The sequence below is a fragment of the Ctenocephalides felis genome, unplaced genomic scaffold, assembly GCF_003426905.1.
Source record: "Ctenocephalides felis isolate EL2017-DRISC unplaced genomic scaffold, ASM342690v1 CF-g0.4_SCAFFOLD_03573, whole genome shotgun sequence".
NCBI lineage: Eukaryota > Metazoa > Arthropoda > Insecta > Siphonaptera > Pulicidae > Ctenocephalides > Ctenocephalides felis.
The window spans coordinates 4,795,001-4,819,758 of NW_020539727.1; the positions used below are offsets into that span (position 1 = coordinate 4,795,001).

General features: G+C 30.8%; 1 protein-coding gene and 16 non-coding genes across 17 annotated transcripts in view; all 17 read right to left on the reverse strand.

The window, feature by feature from the left end:
* Positions 1–20,845, reverse strand: part of LOC113389331 — a 50,154-nt gene extending 29,309 nt beyond the window's left edge. The window contains exon 1 of the mRNA XM_026626374.1: positions 20,089–20,845. Coding sequence (XP_026482159.1) covers positions 20,089–20,845 — 757 coding nt within the window. The remainder of the gene's footprint in view (positions 1–20,088) is intronic.
* On the reverse strand, positions 60–131 carry Trnae-uuc. The gene has a single exon. It is a non-coding gene; the product is annotated as a tRNA-Glu (tRNA).
* Trnae-cuc lies at positions 221–292 on the reverse strand. The gene has a single exon. It is a non-coding gene; the product is annotated as a tRNA-Glu (tRNA).
* Positions 541–612, reverse strand: Trnae-uuc. The gene has a single exon. It is a non-coding gene; the product is annotated as a tRNA-Glu (tRNA).
* Positions 871–942, reverse strand: Trnae-uuc. Its single transcript has one exon. It is a non-coding gene; the product is annotated as a tRNA-Glu (tRNA).
* Positions 1,374–1,445, reverse strand: Trnae-uuc. Its single transcript has one exon. It is a non-coding gene; the product is annotated as a tRNA-Glu (tRNA).
* Trnae-cuc lies at positions 1,691–1,761 on the reverse strand. The gene has a single exon. It is a non-coding gene; the product is annotated as a tRNA-Glu (tRNA).
* Trnae-cuc lies at positions 1,860–1,931 on the reverse strand. Its single transcript has one exon. It is a non-coding gene; the product is annotated as a tRNA-Glu (tRNA).
* Positions 2,181–2,252, reverse strand: Trnae-cuc. The gene has a single exon. It is a non-coding gene; the product is annotated as a tRNA-Glu (tRNA).
* On the reverse strand, positions 2,502–2,573 carry Trnae-uuc. Its single transcript has one exon. It is a non-coding gene; the product is annotated as a tRNA-Glu (tRNA).
* Positions 2,997–3,068, reverse strand: Trnae-uuc. The gene has a single exon. It is a non-coding gene; the product is annotated as a tRNA-Glu (tRNA).
* Trnae-uuc lies at positions 3,164–3,235 on the reverse strand. Its single transcript has one exon. It is a non-coding gene; the product is annotated as a tRNA-Glu (tRNA).
* Positions 3,657–3,728, reverse strand: Trnae-cuc. The gene has a single exon. It is a non-coding gene; the product is annotated as a tRNA-Glu (tRNA).
* Trnae-cuc lies at positions 3,829–3,900 on the reverse strand. The gene has a single exon. It is a non-coding gene; the product is annotated as a tRNA-Glu (tRNA).
* On the reverse strand, positions 4,427–4,498 carry Trnae-cuc. The gene has a single exon. It is a non-coding gene; the product is annotated as a tRNA-Glu (tRNA).
* Trnae-cuc lies at positions 4,590–4,661 on the reverse strand. The gene has a single exon. It is a non-coding gene; the product is annotated as a tRNA-Glu (tRNA).
* Positions 4,755–4,826, reverse strand: Trnae-uuc. The gene has a single exon. It is a non-coding gene; the product is annotated as a tRNA-Glu (tRNA).
* Positions 20,846–24,758: the final 3,913 nt, after the last annotated feature.

Sequence of the window (24,758 nt, forward strand, 5' to 3'; positions counted from 1 at the left end):
TTTTTTGCTGCGAGGAACTTTTAATAACGTTAATACCAATTGCAAAATATATAAAGTTATTCCCATACCGGGAATCGAACCCGAGCCTCCTGGGTGAAAGCCAGGTATCCTAGCCACTAGACCATATGGGATATATGAACACGCTATATCTTTTTTGCTGCGAGGAACTTTAATTAAATGTTTAATACCAATTGCATAAAATGTTAAATATACGAAGTTATTCCCATACCGGGAATCGAACCCGAGCCTCCTGGGTGAGAGCCAGGTATCCTAGCCACTAGACCATATGGGATATATGAATGAGCTATATATATCTTTTTTGCTGCGAGGAACTTTTAATTAAATGTTTAATACCAATTGCATAAAATGTTAAATATACGAAGTTATTCCCATACCGGGAACCGAACCCGAGCCTCCTAGGTGAAGCCAGGTATCCTAGCCACTAGACCATATGGGATATATGAACACGCTATATATATCTTTTTTTGCTGCGAGGAACTTTTAATAACGTTAATACCAATTGCAAAATATATAAAGATATTCCCATACCGGGAATCGAACCCGAGCCTCCTGGGTGAAAGCCAGGTATCCTAGCCACTAGACCATATGGGATATATGAATACGCTATATCTTTTTTTGCTACGAGGAACTTTTGATTAATTGTTTAATACCAATTGCATAAAATGTTAAATATACGAAGTTATTCCCATACCGGGAATCGAACCTGAGCCTCCTGGGTGAAAGCCAGGTATCCTAGCCACTAGACCATATGGGATATATGAACACGCTATATATATCTTTTTTTGCTGCGAAGAACTTTGAATTAAATGCTTAATACCAATTGCATAAAATGTTAAATATACGAAGTTATTCCCATACCGGGAATCGAACCCGAGCCTCCTGGGTGAAAGCCAGGTATCCTAGCCACTAGACCATATGGGATATATGAACACGCTATATATATCTTTTTTTGCTGCGAGGAACTTTGAATTAAATGTTTAATACCAATTGCATAAAATGTTAAATATACGAAGTTATTCCCATACCGGAATCGAACCGAGCCTCCTGGGTGAAAGCCAGGTATCCTAGCCACTAGACCATATGGGATATATGAACACGCTATATATATCTTTTTTTGCTGCGAGGAACTTTGAATTAAATGTTTAATACCAATTGCATAAAATGTTAAATATACGAAGTTATTCCCATACCGGAATCGAACCCGAGCCTCCTGGGTGTGAAAGCCAGGTATCCTAGCCACTAGACCATATGGGATATATGAAAACGCTTATATATATATCTTTTTTTGCTGCGAGGAACTTTTAATTAAATGTTTAATACCAATTGCATAAAATGTTAAATATACGAAGTTATTCCCATACCGGGAATCGAACCCGAGCCTCCTGGGTGAAAGCCAGGTATCCTAGCCACTAGACCATATGGGATATATGAACACGCTATATATATCTTTTTTTGCTGCGAGGAACTTTTAATAACGTTAATACCAATTGCAAAATATATAAAGTTATTCCCATACCGGGAATCGAACCCGAGGCTCCTGGGTGAAAGCCAGGTATCCTAGCCACTAGACCATATGGGATATATGAACACGCTATATTTTTTTTGCTGCGAGGAACTTTTAATTAAATGTTTAATACCAATTGATATAAATGTTAAATATACGAAGTTATTCCCATACCGGAATCGAACCCGAGCCTCCTGGGTGAGAGCCAGGTATCCTAGCCACTAGACCATATGGGATATATCAATGCACTATATATATATATATCTTTTGCTGCGAGGAACTTTTAATTAAATGTTTAATACCAATTGCATAAGATGTTAAATATACGAAGTTATTCCTATACCGGGAATCGAACCCGAGCCTCCTGGGTGAGAGCCAGGTATCCTAGCCACTAGACCATATGGGATATATCAATGCACTATATATATATATCTTTTTTTGCTGCGAGGAACTTTTAATAACGTTAATACCAATTGCAAAATATATAAAGTTATTCCCATACCGGGAATCGAACCCGAGCCTCCTGGGTGAAAGCCAGGTATCTAGCCACTAGACCATATGGGATATATGAACACGCTATATCTTTTTTTGCTGCGAGGAACTTTTAATTAAATGTTTAATACCAATTGCATAAAATGTTAAATATACGAAGTTATTCCCATACCGGGAATCGAATCCGAGCCTCCTGGGTGAGAGCCAGGTATCCTAGCCACTAGACCATACGGGATATACGAATGAGCTATATATATCTTTTTTTGCTGCGAGGAACTTTTAATTAAATGTTCAATACCAATTGCATAAGATGTTAAATATACGAAGTTATTCCCATACCGGGAACCGAACCCGAGCCTCCTAGGTGAAGCCAGGTATCCTAGCCACTAGACCATATGGGATATATGAACACGCTATATATATCTTTTTTTGCTGCGAGGAACTTTTAATAACGTTAATACCAATTGCAAAATATATAAAGATATTCCCATACCGGGAATCGAACCCGAGCCTCCTGGGTGAAAGCCAGGTATCCTAGCCACTAGACCATATGGGATATATGAATACGCTATATCTTTTTTTGCTACGAGGAACTTTGATTAATTGTTTAATACCAATTGCATAAAATGTTAAATATACGAAGTTATTCCTATACCGGGAATCGAACCTGAGCCTCCTGGGTGAAAGCCAGGTATCCTAGCCACTAGACCATATGGGATATATGAACACGCTATATATATCTTTTTTTGCTGCGAAGAACTTTGAATTAAAATGCTTAATACCAATTGCATAAAATGTTAAATATACGAAGTTATTCCCACACTGGGAATCGAACCCGAGTCTCCTGGGTGAAAGCCAGGTATCCTAGCCACTAGACCATATGGATATATGAAAACGCTATATATATCTTTTTTGCTGCGAAGAACTTTGAATTAAATGCTTAATACCAATTGCATAAAATGTTAAATATACGAAGTTATTCCCATACCGGGAATCGAACCCGAGCCTCCTGGGTGAAAGCCAGGTATCCTAGCCACTAGACCATATGGGATATATGAACACGCTATATATATCTTTTTTTGCTGCGAGGAACTTTGAATTAAATGTTTAATACCAATTGCATGAAATGTTAAATATACGAAGTTATTCCCATACCGGGAATCGAACCCGAGCCTCCTGGGTGAAAGCCAGGTATCCTAGCCACTAGACCATATGGGATATACGAAAACGCTATACTATATATATATCTATTTTTGCTGCGAGGCACTTTTAATTAAATGTTTAATACCAATTGCATAAAATGTTAAATTTACGAAGTTATTCACATACCGGGAATAGAACCCGAGCCTCCAGGGTGAAAGCCAGGTATCCTAGCCACTAGACCATATGGAATATATGAACACGCTATATATATCCTTTTTTTGCTGCGAGGAACTTTTAATAACGTTAATACCAATTGCAAAATATATAAAGTTATTTCCATACCGGGACTCGAACCCGAGGCTCCTGGGTGAAACCCAGGTATCCTAGCCACTAGACCATATGGGATATGTGAACACGCTATATCTTTTTTTGCTGCGAGGAACTTTTAATTAAATGTTTAATGCCAATTGCATAAAATGTTAAATATACGAAGTTATTCCCATACCGGGAATCGAACCCGAGCCTCCTGGGTGAGAGCCAGGTATCCTAGCCACTAGACCTTATGGGATATATCAATGCACTATATATATATATATCTTTTTTGCTGCGAGGAACTTTTAATTAAATGTTTAATACCAATTGCATAAGATGTTAAATATACGAAGTTATTCCTATACCGGGAATCGAACCCGAGCCTCCTGGGTGAGAGCCAGGTATCCTAGCCACTAGACCATATGGGATATATCAATGCTTCATATCTTTTTTTTGCTGCTAGGAACTTTTAATTAAATGTTTAATACCAATTGCATAAAATGTTAAATATACGAAGTTATTCCCATACCGGGTATCGAACCCGAGCCTCCTGGGTGAAAGCCAGGTATCCTAGCCACTAGACCATATGGGATATATGAAAACGCTATATATATTTTTTTGCTGCGAAGAAATTTTAATTAAATGTTTAATACCAATTACCGGGAATCGAACACCAGCCTCCTGGGTGAGAGCCAGGTATCCTAGCCACTAGACCATATGGGATATATCAATACTTTATATCTTTTTTTTGCTGCGAGTAACTTTTAATTAAATGTTTAATACCAATTGCATAAAATGTTAAATATACGAAGTTATTCCCACACCGGGAATCGAACCCGAGCCTCCTGGGTGAAAACAAGGTATCCTAGCCAGCTATATATCTTTTTTTGCTGCGAGGAACTTTTAATTAAATGTTTCATACCAATTGCATAAAATGTTAAATATACGAAGTTATTCCCATACCGGGAATCGAATCCGAGCCTCCTGGGTGAGAGCCAGGTATCCTAGCCACTAGACCACATGGGATACATAAATACGTTATATCTTTTTTTGCTGCGAGTAACTTTTAATTAAATGTTTAATACCAATTGCATAAAATGTTAAACATACGAAGATATTCCCATACCGGGAATCGAACACCAGCCTCCTGGGTGAGAGCCAGGTATCCTAGCCACTAGACCATATGGGATATATCAATGCTTTATATCTTTTTTTTTGCTGCGAGTAACTTTTAATTAAATGTTTAATACCAATTGCATAAAACATTAAATACACGAACACATTCCCATACCGGGAATCGAACCCGAGCCTCCTGGGTGAAAGCCAGGTATCCTAGCCACTAGACCATATGGGATATATGAATACGCTATATATATTTTTTTGCTGCGAGTAACTTTTAATTAAATGTTTAATACCAATTGCATAAAATGTTAAATATACGAAGTTATTCCCACACCGGGAATCGAACCCGAGCCTCCTGGGTGAAAGCCAGGTATCCTAGCCACTATACTAAAATCTTACACGCGCCTAAAGAAGTTTCACTTCAGCATGTACTAATCTCTAAAAATTCCTTAAATTTATCGATAACCCGTGGGCAGAACACCTATTACCAATAATAATAAAATACCACTAGATGCTCGTATAAATCATCAACCCTACTCAACAATTTTCGAATTATCCCTTCTCCGTGTCGGGTCTGTGTCTCACCTGTTCGCGACCCATATGATTTCGCAATTAGAAATGTTCACGGCGCGTAGATGCGGTGCGCACGCTCGAACGCTCTTCTGTCTTCCTCCACCGGGCTTGGGCAAAGCGTCGTCGCCCAGAGCCTTACAATTTCAGTGTTATACGCGGTGCTTCGAGCCGCTACGCACTCAGTCGAGCTACGTGCTACGGGCGTAGCCTACCGGTTTTTCGTTTTATTAGAGAAAATATAATAGAATCGCGAATTTATTTACGTTGAATAGAAATAGAAATTATTTGTGATTTGAAAAATAAATGGAAGTTAATAGTAGTGTTAGGATTTTATAGATGGTTTATGTTTTTTTGTGCGGCGTCTTTGATAGATAAACTGTTGCATTTTAGTTTATATATGTAAATCCGTCGTGTTATATTAAAAATAGAATATTTGTGTAATTAGAAAAATTAGTTGGTAATATAGTACTTATGTATTTGTTTGAGCCTAATAATCATTAACTATAAAATCATTATTTAAATGTCTACAATTAATTGGTAATTAAATATTTTTTACAACTAATTTATTATAATATTTATTATCGTACCACACTTTTATTCAAAAGTTTTTTATATAAATTTTTTTTCGTTTAAAGGTATAAATAAATTTGCTTAATTTCTATTATTTTATTTTTTTTAAACTCATCGTGTAATTTTAAAAATTAAATTATTCGTGTAATTAAAAAAAGTTAATAACCTAGATTTCTTGGTAACTTGTTCAAGCATAACAATCATTAATAATTAATGATGATTATTATTAGCTAATTTAATTATTAAAACTTATTTAATTTGTGCAACCTACTTGTGTGTACATAATAATAATTATCTATCACAATTATCATTTTATATTCAAATTTTTTTTATATTTTTTTCTGTTCATATACGAATATTGCTGAATTTTTATTATTTTGATTTTTGGAAATTCAGATTGTTATTCAGATTATTTCTAATTTTTGAAATTCATCGTATTATGCTAAAAATAAGAATATTTGTGCAATTAGAATAATTGATAATAAACTACTGTCTTGTTTACTTAAGCAAAATAATCATTAATAATTATTAATTATTTTTATTATCAAAATCAATTATTTAAATTTATTTTATTAGTACTATACGTAGGTATTTAAATATCTTACTAAACTGATTTATTTGAGCATAATAATAATTATCGTATACTATTTTTTTCTGTTTAATGAAATAATTAAATGTAAGTTTTATATTTCATTTTTTTTCAATTCATACTAAAAATTAGAATATTAAAAATCTAAATAAAAAAGATACTTGTTTACTTGAGCAAAATAACCATTAATAATTAATAATTATTTTTATTATCTAAAATAATTATTAAAATTCATTCAATTATAAAACTAGTAAAATATATATAATAAATAACACTGTTCATTGGTAATTAAATATTGTCTTAAACTTATTTGTCTATGCATAATAATAATTATCGTATTTTTTATTTCATTTATTTTTTAAAAATTTTTAAACATGAATATTGTTAGATTTTAATTATATTAATTTTTTGAATTTTCTCGTATTATATTAAAAATTAGAATATTTAAAAGGTAATAAATTACAGTCTGGTTCACTTCTTCTTCTTCTTATAATAATTATTTTTATCTAATTTAATTATTAAAAGTTATTTAATTTTTACAAATGCCTTTGTAATTAAATATCATCTTAAACATAGTTGTCTGAACATAATAATAATTATCGTACATTATAATTTTGATCACCGCCACTATTTAATTTAATTTTTTAAATAATTTTTATCAATTCAAAGAAATTATTAAATATGAATATTGCTTGATTTTTATGATTTATTTTTTTGTAATTCGTCGTGTTATAATGAAAATTTTGATACTTGTATAATTAGAATAATTGATTGGTAATAAAGTACATTACAAGTTTACTTGTTTGAGCATAATAATCATTAATAATGAATAAGTATTTTTACACAGATTTTTTTAAATTAATACAATGTATTGGTAATTAAATATCATCTTAAACTTAGTTGTCTTAGAATAATAATCATTAATCTACATCTCTATGATCAAGGGCACTTGTTCAATCAATTTTATTTATATATTTTCTCTATTTAAAGAAATATTCAAATATAAATATTGCTTGATTTTTGTTATTTTAATTTTTTGAAATTCGCCGTGTTAAATTGAAAATTTGGATGTTTGTGCATTTAGAATAATTAATCGTTAATGAATAATATGACTTGTTTACTTGTTCCAGCATAATAATTATTAATTTTTAATGAGTAATTTTTATCGAATTTAATTATTAATTGTTTTAATTAGTACAATGTATTAGTAATTAAATAACATCTTAAACTTTATTGTCTCAGTATAATAATAATTAATCTACATCTCTTTCAAACGTTTTTTTTATAATTTTTTCTATCTAAACAAATATTTAACTAATATAAATATTAGTGGATTTTTTATTATTTCAGACTTTTGATTATTAAAAAAATATGGTTTATGAATTATTGCAATTAGCATTTTTATTGCGGACTATTTGTGAGTTAGATTCTTTGTTTTATCATTTTTATTATTCCATAGTAATCACCAAAAATCAAATATGCTTCCAGCTATTCGTAATGAATAATAATATAATTTTCCTTCTTAAAATAAATATCTATTAGCAATATTGGAGAGCTTTTTCATAAATTTTCTTTCTCTTAATTCACGACTGTGATTTGAAATGCTTGTATTAGTATTTCCAGTTATTTTAGTTTTATAATTAAGTGTATTTAATTAAAATTCAATACTTTTTGATTTAACGATGATATTATTCGATATCTATATTTTTTGTACACTTTTTTGTTTTTGTATATAAAATCATGAAACATAATCTAAATTGGAGCTAATTTGCTCCAAATATATTAATTATATATTTTATTACACGATTTTAATATATTTATCATTTTATTTTAATAATTTATTATTATAAATAAAAAAATAGACATTAATGAAGTTGTTTTTTACATGGACAGAAAAATAAATCACAATTAAGTGTCCATACTAAATTCGTCCAATAAATTTGTGAATAAATGTACCCTGTGTTAGACGTTTTACAATTATTATGAATATTTATAAATGTGTTAGAAGTATCAAAAGGACAGCCTCATCAGTAAAACTCAATATTTTGACAACATAATGGATCACGGGAATTTCGAAGACCATTTGCCGGTATGTGTTTTATGTCGAGAAAGACCTGTTGGCATGTTATTGTATACATAAGGCTGGTGTTTATTTTTGTGATTCAATACTATGAATGTAAATATTAAGATTGTAATGTAAAGAAAATTCCATCATCCTATAGTAGTATGAAACATATTCATGAAAGAGATTTACATTCCATGACCTTCTGATCATTCTGTGTACCACATCATACTTTAGAATAGGCTTGTCCTGGCTTAGTAATAAGAGCTTTGAATTTGCAAATAAAATGTTTCAGGTTTGATACTCACTTCGGAACGCGTAATATCAAGCAGTAGCGAGATCTGCTCTTGCTTCAAAATGTATTAGTAATTATTATTCAAAATTGTAGGAAAAATGGCAATGTTTGAAAATCCATAACAAAAGTGTATTTTATTTATAATAAAATTTAATATATTTATATATTTTTAATCCATAAAAAAGTTTTTTTACGAGACCTTAATATATTTTTAACTTCCTGAAGGAGAAGTTTATGTTATTATAAAAAACTCCGATTTGCTCATTTTATGTTTTCTCGACGTTTCAAGCCATTCTGAATCGAACGAGACCTATATTGGAAAAAGTATGTGTGTGTGTGTGCGTGGGCGTAAACAGATTTTTTTACCGTAAATTGACGTTTTCTCAAAAAAGGCTGCACTGATTTCAATAATTTAAAAGCCATTCGATACATCTCGATGATGACTATTGTTTATCAGTTTCGCGCGACGATCGACTGAGCCGTTTCTTTGTAAATGGCAGAAAAGTAAAAAAAATATCGTCCACGTTTTAGCCTGCAATTCTGAATCTATTTTGAAAATTCAAAAACAATTCGAAAGATATTGGTTGGCAATCGTGCTGATTAGTTTTTGGTAAAGATCGGCCGAGACGTTTTCTTATAATAAATTGTAAAAAAAAATTCGACAATTTTTATTTTTTTTTTTTTTTGATAGTTATCATGGTCTTTTAGATCATATAAAATATAACGGCCCTACGACAAGTCGTTAAATTTTAAATTCGTCAGAGTTAAAAATTAGTATAATTTTTTTGGCGTTTGTCAAAATTAGAACTTTCATTGACGTTTGCTCAAAACGCCTGAACCGATTTCAAAAATTTAAAAGCCAATCGATGTAGTTAGATGTGGATTATCTTTACTCAGTTTTGTGCGACGATCGGTTGAGCCTTTGTAAATACCAGAAAAGTGAAAAACTTTTCGTCCACGTTTTAGTTCTTAATTCTGAATCGATTTTAAAAAATCAAAATTTTCAAAAAGTTCGAAAGATATTGGTTGAGAATCATACTGATTAGTTTTAGATAAATATCTACCAGGCCGTTTTCTTGAAATTAACTTTTTTTTGTCAATTTTTATGAACCTTTTTTGGCAATAGATATCATGGTCTTATAAAACATGCTAAAATGTTACGGCCCTATGACAAATAGTTTAATGTTGAAAATTCACCAAAGTTTAAAAAAACATTTATAGTCAAAATTTGTGTCAACAGTTGCTTCTGTGATGTGATGAGTCAAACATTATCAATTCATAAATATTAAAAATAATAAGCTGCTAATTTTAGGGCATACAAGCACAAATGTCTGTGCACTATAAAATATAATTACAGATATTATAAATATTTCTAAGAGATATCGATTGGAAATAGCTATGTTTAGATTCAATTAACAGTGATAACTTTATTTTTCAAATAAATAGTTGAAAATTTTATCTAAATATCTAAATCTCAAATTCGGTTGATTAAGTCAATTATTAAACATTTCGGGAAGTTAATGCAATTTGCCTTAAGGCTAAATGCCACTTTCAACTAGTTTAAGTATACGAGTTACAGCAGTTATAATAATATATGTGTAAACATTTAATAGAATATTTCATTATGGAACGGGAAACTCCAGCAATTTGCTTAAGCCACGATACCATACACCGCTAGTTTTAACTTAAAACTTTTAAGTAAGATTTAACCGTTTTTTTATAATACCTTTATACAAGCCTACACCTGTGTGGGGTAAAAAAGACCAACTGAACCTTTACCTTAGCTAAGGTATAAAAATAAAGAGTAGCAGATTATGTGAGACAGGATTTGAAGTCGCAATTTTGTGGTTGCAAGTTCTTGCCATGCAATTTTCTTATTAATTTCTACAGACTTTTTGCATTTCAAGTCCAACATAAAATCAATACCACAAATTGAATTAAATAGAAGATGAAATGTCGCATACTATATGTATTTCATTTATCTAACTTTGTAGATTTATCGTTATGCTTGGGAGCGGTGGAAGCTTCTTATTGAAACAGAACATAAATCAAAGTCAATGAGCATAATGCAATATACATTTGAGAGCTTTCGTGTAACGACGTAATAAAGTGGCCGAATAAGCTCGCATCTAATTCCAAGTTATGTGATAACGCATCCCAACATCTTCGAGCAATGCGCGAATTCTGAACTAATGGAGATGTTAGATTTGACTTTGGACAGGGATTGGATACCCGTTTGGCTTATTTTCACTATAGAGATTATTTCATTGGTTAACGCTAATAATATTTAGAATATAATAAGGTCAAGAATCACGCAGTGGTGTTGTGCTATTATTATTTTACCAGAACGCCAAAAATTTCTCAGAAGGTTCTCGTATTTGTTTCGGTTTGGTTGGAGTTCTAGTCCGCCAGAAAAAAATGTTCCGGATTCCGGTTCACGGTTCGGAAAAGCAAGTCGGTTGGTTTCTGTTCGGATTTGTTTCCTACCCTATTATTTATTTAGTGTGCGTATATTTTAGCGTTTATTTAGTGAAACTCAACATATTTTTTTATAGGGTGAAAATAAATGTATTCAAACTAAATATGCTTCATTAATATCGACAATGTTTTTCTATTTTTGAATAGTGCCATGATGCCATCGGTGAAGAACTTCTGTGGTTTCTGGTTGAAAAACTGAATCAAGTGTTTTTTGCAATCTCTTTTTGAAATCAGTTTCATTCTGTTAAGATAGTTTTGCAGAGATTGTTATAGATGTTAGTCAAAGGGTGCTATGTTTGGAGTATACTGTGGATGCAAAAAAATTTCGCAACTAAGCTTTCGCATTTTTGGCAGGTCCTCAAATAAGTGTGTGGTCGGGATTTGCCATGATGGAAAACAATATCTTCAATTAAGTCCGTTTTCTCACAATAGTTTGGCGTAATCTCTCTATTTATTTACAGTAAGATTGATAATTAATGGCCAACAAAGGAAGTAGTTGACCATTACTTTCTAGTCCCACCACAAACACAGAAATGAAAATTTTTATTGATTCTTATGTTTCTAAGGTTTCTGAATATTTTGAACCGATTCGAATAATTAAAAAAACATTCAATTTGCATTGGTAAGGAGGTGAATAGTTTTTGGTGAAGGCAGGTCTAACCGTTCTGTAGATACGGGGCAAAAAGTGCCAAAAACGGTAACTCGGTTTTTAAGAGAACGGAGTGTCCGATTTTAATAATTCAAAAAGCATTTTACTTGTATTGACGAGATGAAGAACTGATTAAATTTTTGGAAAGCCAGGTGCAGCAATTATGGACTCTTAATAAAAATAAGTTAAAAATGCCACTTGGCGGTCAAAAATGTTCATTGGACATATGTACATCAAATCATCAGATATTTTATAGAGATTTTAATAATGTGTACACATTTTGTGTAATTTTTTTTGAGTTCCGTACTAATTGTAAGATTGTTAATTTTAAAATTCACTTATATGGTTCAAACAAGTGTCCTGAACATTTTCGATTTGTATGATAGAAAAATCATTCGGTTTCGGAGGCGCAAAGGGTGTAAAAAGGTTATGCATTTCTTGAGAGAACGGATCTTCCGATTAGATTAATCCAAAAAACCTTTTACTTGAGTAGATCGTGTGCAAATAATGCTTTTACAAAAAATTTCATAATTTTGACAATTTTCAAAAAAAAAAATTTGAAATATTTCAAAAAATATCAAAATTCAAAAAAAAATCGATTTCTTACAAAAATTGGAGAACATTTCGAGATTTTCAAAAATTTCTAAATTATCAAAACGTTTTTTTTTCAAATTCTAAAAAATAGCAAACTTCTAAAAGAAAACAAAAATTTTTGAAAAATTTCTAAATTATCAAAAAAATCAAATAAAAAAAAATGAACAAATTTCTTATAAACATACACATAAGTTGTTTGTAGAATACGCTCGTCGCCCAATTTTAAAACCACTTTTAAGTTTACAGTATGTTTCTGTAATAAATATTCTATTTGAAATTATTCTAAACAATTATTGATTATTTTCATTTCTGGAATTTTTAATTACCGTACGGGAAGTTCCAGCAATTTGCCTTAAGGCACGATGCCATGCGCTTCACTAGTTATTATATATATGCAACTATACCCACAAGAGAGGATTTTTACTTGAGACTATATTTAAGATCTATAACCTCAAGTAGAAATTTGACATCAAAGTTGCATGATGTCAGGCTTTGGCGGTAGCGGGAATCAAACCAGCGAACCTGATACTAGTTGGTGCTAGCCCACGAATATACAAGTTATGTTATATAAACATATTATTGTAATTTTATAAAAATCCATCTCCTTGTTAGCAATCCCTGTTCCATCTCATAATAGAATTTATGTCCAATCAAACTACTTTCCGGATCCGTAGAATCGAATTTAATAATTGCATCAGCGCTTAGGTAGATTTTGCGTTCTATCTCTGCTCTGAAAGCATATATTAACCGGCGAGCTAATAGTCATAAAAGTTTAATTACTTACACCAAGCAATGAACGGATACTGCAATGTAGTAGAATTTGAAATGATTTTATAACAATTTCCATATAAACAGATACGATTCTGTAATAAAATTGGAATTGGATTGCAGTCACCATTGGGACTGTCTGCCTGCATCGTCATGTCAGGCGGGACGAATTTATTATAACTATTTCAATATTATTCAACAATGTCTAGTCAGCTGTTGTGTGATGATATGAAGACAATTTCTTTCCTTATGAGATAAAGTATTAGATACAATAAAGATGAAAATTATCACAACGCTAATGGTGATATTAGTGACATTATTTTTGACTGGAAACGTACTTTATGTCTATATTTTCAAGCAAAAATAAATTAGGAACTCCGTTTCAGGTTTTCTACCTGAGCTCGAAATTCTGAGGTAGCACTTAGCAAGGTTGCGTCAATTGCAAAAATTTAAAAACCATTTGATAAAACTCGATAGGGGCTCTAAGTTTTACGAGACAAACATAAATCCACAAAAAGTGATTAATTTATAAATATTAAGTAACCAAGTATGGAATAATGGGCAGTGTTAAAAGTTCTTTTTCAAGTCGCTAAATCTTAATCCATTGGTTAAGTCTACTATTTACACTTACCGGATTTTTTTTAACTTCCCGTAGGACAAGTTATAGTAATCGCAAAAAAATCGAAAACGAAAATTTTTATATATCTTTACGTTTCAGAGGTTTCTGAATATTTTGGCATACCTTAGAAGAAATGGATGTATGTGTGTGTGTGCGCGCCTGTGTGTGTGCGTTCGGATACAAATTTTCGTCGACGATTTCGGGCACACGGATGAAGCAATTTGAATAATTCAAAAAGTATTCGATTCGTATTGATGAGGAGACGTGCTGCTTAGTTTTTGGCGAAGGCAGGTCTAGCCGTTCCGATGATATGAAGCAAAAAGTGCCAAAAACGGTAACTCAGTTTTTAGGAGAACGGAGCGTCCGATTTGAATAATTCAAAAAACATTTTACTTGTATTAAGAGAATAAAGATCTGATCAAATTTTCATGAAGGTCTAGCGGTTTCAGAAATCTAGTAAAAAAAGTAAAAAAATTGTAAAAAATTTATAGTCTCTCAAAAATCTAGTTTTTTTCAGAGTAATTTTTTTTCAAAAATGTTAATTTTTCAAAAAAAAAGATAATTTTTGGTACGGGAAGTTCCTGCAATTTGCCTTAAGGCACGAATGCCACTAGTTGCATTTTGCTTTAAGGCAAAATGACATTTTCTTCTAGTTTCTTAAAATAAAATTGCAAATTTTTCACCAGCTCCGTTCCTAGGCCTCCGTAATTATTTTCCTTTGACTAGTAGAACGGTATTTGATCTCTCATCATCATTATATTGCTTCGAACTGATTGCTTTTAGTATCATTTTTGCGTTTCCTTATTAATCGCAGGTGCAATCCTATTAGTGAAATATCGAAATAAGATTTTGCAAATGAAATGAAATTGAATTAAATCAGAAATGCAGAATTCTGTTTCTTCATTTATTGAGGACAAGATAAAATAGGAGTATTTGATAGGAGTAATGCACGAGTACATTTCTATTAATGTAATTACGTGTCATCTTGAGCTCGCCTAAGCGACCTACATACGGTACGTACATCCTCCCATATGTAGGTTTTGAGACAACTTTTAGGGCGTCAATTTACAGTATTTACAGACTTACAGCGGGGTATCTCGAATTCTGATGACTGGACTATTTCCTATTTGTTGTTTTAAAATGAAAGGCCGGATTTAGAAATTTGGCACCCCGGGGCACTGGCAAAAATGCCGCCCCATCCCTGAAATTTTACGAACTTTCGAACTTTTTTTTAAAGCAAACGCGCTGCTTCAGCTGCGTAGGAACAAAATATAGAAGCGCGTAAGCGCCGCGTTGCAGTCTAACGGATAAACAATGTTACAGAACGCATATATATGTAAACAAAATGTATACTTATTATTATAATATCTTTAAAATATCTGATAATTTAATGTGCATATGTCTTATGATCACTTTTGTCCGCCAAATGCTTCTTTGTCAAATTTTTTTATTGCATCATCGAAACCGCTAAACCTGCACCCCCCCCCCACAAATTTAAGCAGTTATTTATTTTGTAATTTTTTTTAATAATATTGGACGCTTTTTTTCTCAAAAACTGAATTATCATTTTTGGCATTTTGGCCCGTATCTTCAAAATAGTTGGACCTGCCTTGGCCAATAACTAATCAGCACGTCTCCTTATCAATAGGAATTGAATCATTTAAATCGGTTGATCTGTGTTCTCGAAATCGACTTGAATAATTAAAAAATATTAGATTTGTATTGATGGGGAGACGTGCTGATTAGCTTTTGGCACAGGCAATTACGAAAAATGGTAATTGAGTTTTGATATTTCTTCTCTGAAACAGCTACACAATACAGCTATCAATTTTCGAAAAATTTCAAAATACAAAAAATGTGCTTTAAAAGTCTTTTTTTTCATTTTTCAAACATTTATAAAGCTCTTTATAAAATGTAATTTTCAGTACGGGATGTTTCAGTAATTTGTCTTAAGGCACAAATCCATGAGCCACTAGTTTACATTTTTTTCGACGCTGTAAGCTTGGAAGTGCACAAAATCGTCATTTTAAGAGAGCCCGAAAACTGAAAAACATATTTTTGTTAAATTTTCAGCTTGTTTATGTATCTTTATATTAGCCAAATTGCCAAATTTGATAACTTATTAACCAATTTGATAATATACGTTCGAAGAGGGAGGCAAGGCAAAATAATAAATTTTAGTTATCGGTTAATTTAACCCAAATTTTGCATTGCAATCGTATTATGTTTTGTTAATTATATTTCTTGAAATAAAAAATGTTGTTAAAAAATAGTTGATTATATTGTATAGAATTTTTTTCTCACTATCCAAATTTTGCCGCCCCCCAAAATTTGCCGCCCTGGGCAGTAGCCCCGATTGCCCTTACTGTAAATCCAGCACTGTGTGTGTATAGTATAGTATTAGTACAAAGTAGTATTATTTTACAATTTTTATAAAATAAGGATTACCAAGTAATATATAAGGTGTATGAAAATAAAACTATTCTGATGGATTTATGGTACATACTGCGATAAACAATGTTGTACAAACAAAACACGTGTTTACTTGAAACACAAGTTCAGTTTAATATGTTTGTTTGGATTTCGCAGAAACTTGCAATCTCTTTTGAAAGGAATGAGATTGAATGATGCTAAAATAACTCGGTTGATTCCTGATCGACAGGCAGTATCTAAGAACTAAGAATATATATATATATATATATATATATATATATACATATATATATATATATATATATATACATATATATATATATATATATATATATATATATATGTATACAGGGCCGGTCCTACCTTGAATACAATACATGCAAAAAATGCGGGCGCACGCCTTAGGGGGCGCCAAAACGAGATTCGGATATGAAATTTATAATAAAGGTTTTTCAATATCATCCAAGAAATATATAAACTTCAGAACAAGAATCTGATACATGGTGGGACAGTATAGAATATAGATGAATATAGATGAATCGTTAATAGTCAAAAAATAAATTTTCTCCCTGATTTTAGTTTTGCATTGAGTTTCAAAACATTTTCGTTTTTTATTTTTATTTTTTTTGAAAAATAATTATTTTTTTAAAGGGTTATCCATTCCTAAAAATATTATTTTTAATTTTGAGACCAATTTTCTTTACTTCCCGCAGGGTAAGTTATTGTAATCGTCCAAAAATCGAAATTGAAAAATTTTGCATGCCTTCACGCTTTAGAGGTTTCTGAACATTTTGGCATACTTAACAAAAATAGATGTGCGTGATGTGTGTATATGTGTGGATATTATTTTTAATTTTGGGACCAATTTTCTTTACTTCCCGTAGGGTAAGTTATTGTAATCGTACAAAAATCGAAATTGAAAATTTTTGCATGCCTTCACGTTTCAGAGGTTTCTGAACATTTTGGCATACTTAACAAAAATAGATGTGCGTGATGTGTGTGTATGTGTGGATACAATTTTTGGCGATGTTTTTGGAATTACCACTCAACCGATTTGCTCAACTTCAAAAAGCAATCTATTCCTATTGATAGGGAGATTTGCTGATTAGTTTTTGAAAATGGCAGTTTCAGCCGTTTCGGAGATAATAAGATAAATGTGCAAAAAATGGCAAAAAATTTGAATGTTTCAAAAAAAATTCTGCTTTTATTGACGAAACAATTGCATTTGGGGAAAAAATTAAATTTTTAACTTTGCAATTCAGTTTTCATTGTTCAGACAATGTTGCAGTACTTATAATAATCTATTTGAAAACATTCAATATTCCTCGAACATTTCGTTACGGGACGGGAAGTTCCAGCAATTTGCCTTAAGGCACGATGCCATGCACCACTAGTTTAATTTTTTATTAAATTTTTACCTTCTAACCAAAAATACTATTTTATAGTAGTTAACTATTTTATAGTTAAAGGTGTAATATTTTTTTTGTTTATCTATTAATGATCAATCATCGGCTTTTTTCTTAACAATTATCAGAAAATTTCGATAAAGATTTTTGTTAACTTGTGGAAAACCTTTTTATCTACTCTATCAGCTGAAACAAATTTTTTCATTGAATCTGCTCAATTTTCAGTAGAATTTTTTTGCGTCAAAACTATGTTTTTTTTGAACATATGATAAATTTTAAACCCACTTTTAATACAAATCACCCTATCATTACATATTAAGAAAAATGTTAACGTTAGAAGATTTTCAAAATACTGTTCTACTTATAATAAGCATTAGGGAATGCAATACCGGTTTACCGGTATACCGAATTACCGGTAAACCGCCCGATTTTTCGGCGGTATTTTTACCGGTATTCAACCCAAAAATACCGGTATTTTCGGTATTTTTAAATAAGCGCTATTTGATACATAATACACTAAAGTTTAAATTTCTCGGAACAAATTTATCGTTAAATTCCATAATCGCATAAACAGCTATATCTTCAAGTGATTCTATAGGATAAACAAATGTCAAATATTATCTCAACTCGTCATTAAATTGAATATTTATTGCTTTACTAAAGGCTTCATATCGTGTTACAATAAATAGAATTGGACTGATAGATAATGATGTTTGTTTCATCTTATGTAAAAATGTAACGGTTTTTTAAGTGATATTTGCGCCAAAATATTTTATATCATGCAGAATACTCTCGCGTAATCTTTATTTTTTTCTAACTTTATACATTTAATTATGATAATTACTAAATATTTTTGCTTCTTATTACAATTATAAAATATTATTTTTCGAAAACGTTTCGAAGTTTGAAAATACTATAGAAGCATCACATTGTTTTAAATAACAATACTCAACAATTATAATAAATTATTATTTATCTCGACAAAGTATCCGATCTTAAATTAGTATAGAAAAATTATTTTTTTAATAATATTGGAGATTATGCTAGTTTAACACATCGGACACAGACAATACAGTTTATTATAATAATGCAATATGATGTTTTATGAGTTTTTGGTCTTTCTTACTCATAAGTTTGTTTTTGGTGAAAAGTACACAATATACTCGATAGTGATAATGAATTAATTAAATTGGATATAATTTTGTTATTATTTAAAAAAATAAACTTATTGTTTTATTTTATTGTTTAGTTGAATATAGTTGTAGTAGTATATACATTTTTTTATATTTGTACTAGTAACTTTCAATTTTGTTTACGTTTGTTTAAGATAATAAAAATACCGGTAATTTACCGGTATTCCGGTGTTAAAATGAAAAATTACCGAAATACCGGTATTGAAATTTTCCATCGGTATTGCATTCCCTAATAAGCATCATAATAAATATAAAAAAGTATTTACTATTCATTATTGTTTTTATTATTAATATTATTATTTTTATTATTATATTCTCATTTATTTATTATCATTAGGGCGGGTATCAAAGCCAGATCCAGTGGTTGCTAATCTGCATTATTAAAATTCAAATCATAAAAATTGAAATAAATATGATAATTTATAATTGTCTTGATTATCGATAAATGCATATCATGTGATGCGTACTATTTATTTTATACTATTTACACATACATATAATTATATTACATGCAAGAATATTTTATGACATGATTACAAATAATTAAATTTAGTTTAACAAATATGTTTAAAATTCATTAATTTTCTTCACACTTCCGATCATGAAGTGCCATGTGTCTCTTTAAATTGCTGGATTCACTAAAGCCCTTATTGCATATTTCACATACGTAAGGTTTTTATCTGTGATGATACAGCATCTGATGTTTCAGACTAATTGATTGTATGAATATCTTTCAAAATTCAAATCATAAAAATTGAAATATGATAATTTATAATTGCCTTGATTATCAATAAATGCATATCATGTGATGCGTACTATTTATTTTATACTATTTACATATACATATACATTACATTACATGCAAGAATATTTTATGACATGTTTACAAATATTTAAATTTAGTTTAACAAATATGTTTAAAATTCATTAATTTTCTTCACACTTCCGATCATGAAGTGCCATGTGTCTCTTTAAATTGCTGGATTGACTAAAACCCTTATTGCATATTTCGCAAACATAAGGATTTTCTCTGTGATGACACAGCATGTGATGTTTCAGACTAACTAATTGTATGAATGTCTTATTGCATATACTCATTCATGGCGGCGTACTCACTCCATTGTGAATGAGCATGTGACTTTTCAGATTACTTTTTTGTGTGAATTTCTTATCGCATACACTGCATTCATGGGGGCGCTTACCACTGTGAATGAGCATGTGATTTTTCAGATTATTTAATTGTGTGAATGACTTATTACATATACCGCATTCATGGGGGCGTACTCCATTGTGAATGAGCATGTGGCCTTTCAGATGACTTGATTGTGTGAATGTCTTATTGCAAGCATTGCATTTATGGGGGCGTACTCCATTGTGAATGCGCAGGTGACGTTTGAGACTACCTACTTGTGTGAATGTCATACTGCATATACTGCATTTATGAGGGCGTACTCCATTGTGAATGAGCAGGTGACGTTTGAGACAACTTAATTGTGTGAATGTCATACTGCATATACTGCATTTATGGAGGCGTACTCCATTGTGAATGAGCATGTGACGTTTCATACTACCTAGTTCTGTAAATGTCTTATCGCATATACCGCATTCAAAGGAGCGCTTACCACTGTGAATGAGCATGTGTTTTTTTAAATAAACCAATTTGTTGAAAGTCTTATGACAGATTTCGCATTTGAAAGGGCTTTCTGTTTTATTACTAGACATGTGATCGACCATATGCTCTTTTAAATGATGTGATTCTGCAAATGATCGAAAACAAATGCCACATTCAAAGGGCAATGTCTCGATTGACTCTTGTTCGACTTCTTGTTCTACAGTCACTTCGGAATTCGTGAACCTTTCTAAACATGTTTCATCATCCTCAGAACACGATTCAGATTTAACAATATCATCAAAATCATCCATTTCATCCTCAATTTCGCGTTTAATGTTTTCTTCTGAATATGCAGGCGGTTCGATTTTAATTGCTTGGTTATTCATAGACATAATTGTTTTTTCTGACATTGTTAAATATTTTCACTGCTTATACTCAAGAATACTTAAGAAAATAGTTGTGGACTAAGTAATAATATAGTTTAATTAGCAATCTTTTTCACAAATAATTTAAACTCAAATTACATTCATTATTTGACATTTGGAGCATAGCGTACGCTTTTAGAAAGATGAGACACTTGTCAAATCGTTTTGATATTTAACAAGTGGCGCGTATTTCAAATTCAATATGGTTCTCTATGTCTCAATTGTCAAAGGTTTTCTTTATTATTAATTCTAGAATAAATAATACCTAAAAAATAAAATAATATGGGATTATTAGTTAAGTAAATAGGTATTTAGGTAAGCACTTTATGCCAAAGCTAAATGTATGTGAATTAACTTAACTTAACCTCAATTTTCCATTTTGACACTTTGGGCAGTTAATTTCAATTTTTATAAGTTGCTTGATGTACCTAGATTTGTCATATTGAATTGTTTTGGTGTTTCTATCATTTTACATTTTGAAGATTTTTTTACTGGTTAGTACACAATTTATTAATTATAATTATTTATTTACATATATACATTATTTTCATATCTCAGTCAGACAGAGGTGCCTGGTATGAGAGATTATGAAAAACAGTTTTCATATGATATATACTTTTTATTTGACTATAATATCTATTTCATTAATATAATATCTATATATATATATATATATATATATATATATATATATAACTCTTCAGTCTTCTTTGCCTTCAATTACCTTTTAGTATTTCTTTATTTTTCTTTCAAAATTATCGTCATTATTGGTCATCTTAATATCCTTTGGCAATTCGTTATATATTTTGCTAATTATCTTTTGTTTGTGTAATTTTTAACTGAATGATGCCAACACACATTTTTTATTGATGTTGTAGATAGAAAGCGAAATGAAGATAGAATTTTATAAACTGTTATGATATGATTAATATTAAGCTTATATCATTTATGAAATATAGTATATTGGAATCTCTTCGGTAAATGATTTTCTAATTATGACTCGAACAGGTCCATGAGCTAGCATTTTTTGTTTTCTTATAGCTGGTACATTGAGAACTGGTCTAAGTAACGTTTGAGTGCTCTTTTTGTATTCAATTACTTCATCTAATTCATCAAAGGTATTATCAAGTCATTATGTATGGCAAAATTGGAGACACAATACATCACTCGATAAGTCTATAAGATTATTTATATTGTGATATTGAAATTCTGAATAATTTGTGGTTGAAATGCAGGCTTATCTGCATTTTTTTGCAATATAATATATATTGCAGATTATGGAAATACTAAAGTCTGCATTTCGACTACGAATTATTCAACATTTCAATATCCTAATATAAAAGATAAGTATTATGGACTCAGAGTGGTGTGTTATCAAGGTTCTAGTATTCCCTAAAAATTTTTATTGTATTCGCTGCATTTAATAGTATTGGACTTACTTCCGTAGCCTTAATTTAAAGCCATAAGTCCACAAAGGCTTTAGAACAGATTTCTATATGAAAACTATATTTTCTAATGAAAGTTTGGAGTTTTTTTTTCATATGAGCCCTGGTAATTTTTTGTGGAGTTTGATTGTTTTCTCAAATAAACAGGTTGTGGCAGTCTTTCTCAGTTTTGTCTTGATTTATTTTCATTTTCCAGGTTCAGAGTTCTTCATTGATTAAATTGAGATGTATTTGTAATGGACTTGAAAATATTACTGAGTCCAGGTCGACTACAATAATACATACAGTAAATTTAGCAATTGTATAATTACTTAATGTTATTAAATCACTCATGTAGAAGATACATAACAAAGACACTTCTTTAGGTAAGACCCTATAAACTTTCTTTCGAATGCCTCGGCTTCTATTACTTCAATTCAGCTCAATTTTTGTCAATGTTTATTATAAATTGTCTATGTAACAAATAAGATTCAAAAAATATAGGTAATAAATTCTTGATTTTACATAAATGGTAACATATAGTATCAAAACTCACTAAATAGTTGACTATATTGCACTCATTGTCAGTGAATATATTTTGTGGAATTCCAAAAAATTTTCTTGATTTATCTTTTCCGAAAAAGAATTCAAGTGTTATCCACTTCTATAAATTTATTATTAAATTTTGGGACCGTTTTTCTTCATTTAATTTTTTATGGTGAAATTGAAAAATACACAATACTAATAATAATTTAGAGTTTTTACCTTCCTACCTTATTTTGTAGTAGGTGAATGTTTTGTTCATTTAGCTCGAATACTAATCAACTATCGGCTTTTTCTGAACGTTTGTCAGTGAATTTTGATTAAGATTTTTTCAGCTTATGGTAAAGATTAAATTTTCTCTAAAATGTTTCTTCAAAAGAACTTGTTAGAACTTATTCTTTATTCTATATTTCTATATATACAGTAAGGCTTCATTGTTTCTTAAAATTACTCTACGATATGAAATCGATCAAATTTCAGCAACAGAAATTTGTATTATACTGAATGATTTTAAACTGCAATCTGGATTGAGATTTACTTATGGATTTATTGCTAATTCTAAGAAATAATCTGACATTTTTGGAAAATAATTCTAATGCCATTATGAAATAAATTTTTAAAAGTATTTTTAAATGATTTTATAACATTGAATATAACAAAGAATGGTTAAAGGATTCAATTGTATATTGTGACAATTGGGGTTGAAGCCCCCTTCTTGGGGTATGCAATGGCTGCCAAGTATTATATTTTAGCCTTGCAACTTCTTACGAAGGGCTTACTTCAACACTCCAATCGCCCGCTAAAGTACCTGTAATTACCTGTGGGGGTTAGTAGCTACTATACGAATGAAACCAAGATTACTTTTATAACTGAATCTATTAAGTGATTCATAATACATCTTGAATGTATTTGTGGAACTTGACTGTACTTGCATACAGTCGATGTTCCCTAACTAATACCACTTATTCTTATATCATGGTATATGTGCTTATATGGACATATGAGGGGAGAATAGCTACAGCTTATAATCTACATTATCTGACCTTTGAGCTGGGCCTGTCTTGTTGCACAACACAGGGTCTTCGTTGGCTCTAACTTCTTAATTGCCCAGGGTCTCCAGAGCATCTCTCCTTGGACCCCAAGAACCAACAAATAGTTTAGGGTAGGGATGGTGTACCCTGTGGTTGACGACCCTCAGGCGACAATAATTATCCATAAGACGATAATATTGATTATCGTCACAATATAATGGATTATTCTAAATAGTAAAATTGTATGAAAAGAGGTTCCTTTAGCAGTTGAATTTGTAATGTAAATGTAAATTAGAACACTTTGATTTAGTAATGTAAAAATAATTTTTAAAAGCAATTAAACGTTTTTATAACACTTTTAGACAAACTGGGACCCGATAATTAATTAGAAACGCTTATCTTCTTCTTCTATATATATAAAAATAAGTCGGGTTTTCCTTCCTGACGAAATAACTCCAGAACGCACGAACCGATTTCGACAATTTTGCATTCGTTGGAAAGGTCTCGGGCTCCGCAAGGTTTATAGCTAAGAAAATTAGTTGTGCATGGCATCGTGCCTTAATGCAAGCTGTTGGAAATTCACGCACCGTAATTAAAAATTCGAGTAATAAAAATAATCAATAACTGTTTTAAATATTTTCAAATAGATTATCTTCTTCTTCTATATATATAAAAATAAGTCGGGTTTTCCTTCCTGACGAAATAACTCCAGAACGCACGAACCGATTTCGACAATTTTGCATTCGTTGGAAAGGTCTCGGGCTCCGCAAGGTTTATAGCTAAGAAAATTAGTTGTGCATGGCATCGTGCCTTAATGCAAGCTGCTGGAACTTCACGCTCCGTAATTAAAAATTCGAGTAATAAAAATAATCAATAACTGTTTTAAATAATTTCAAATAG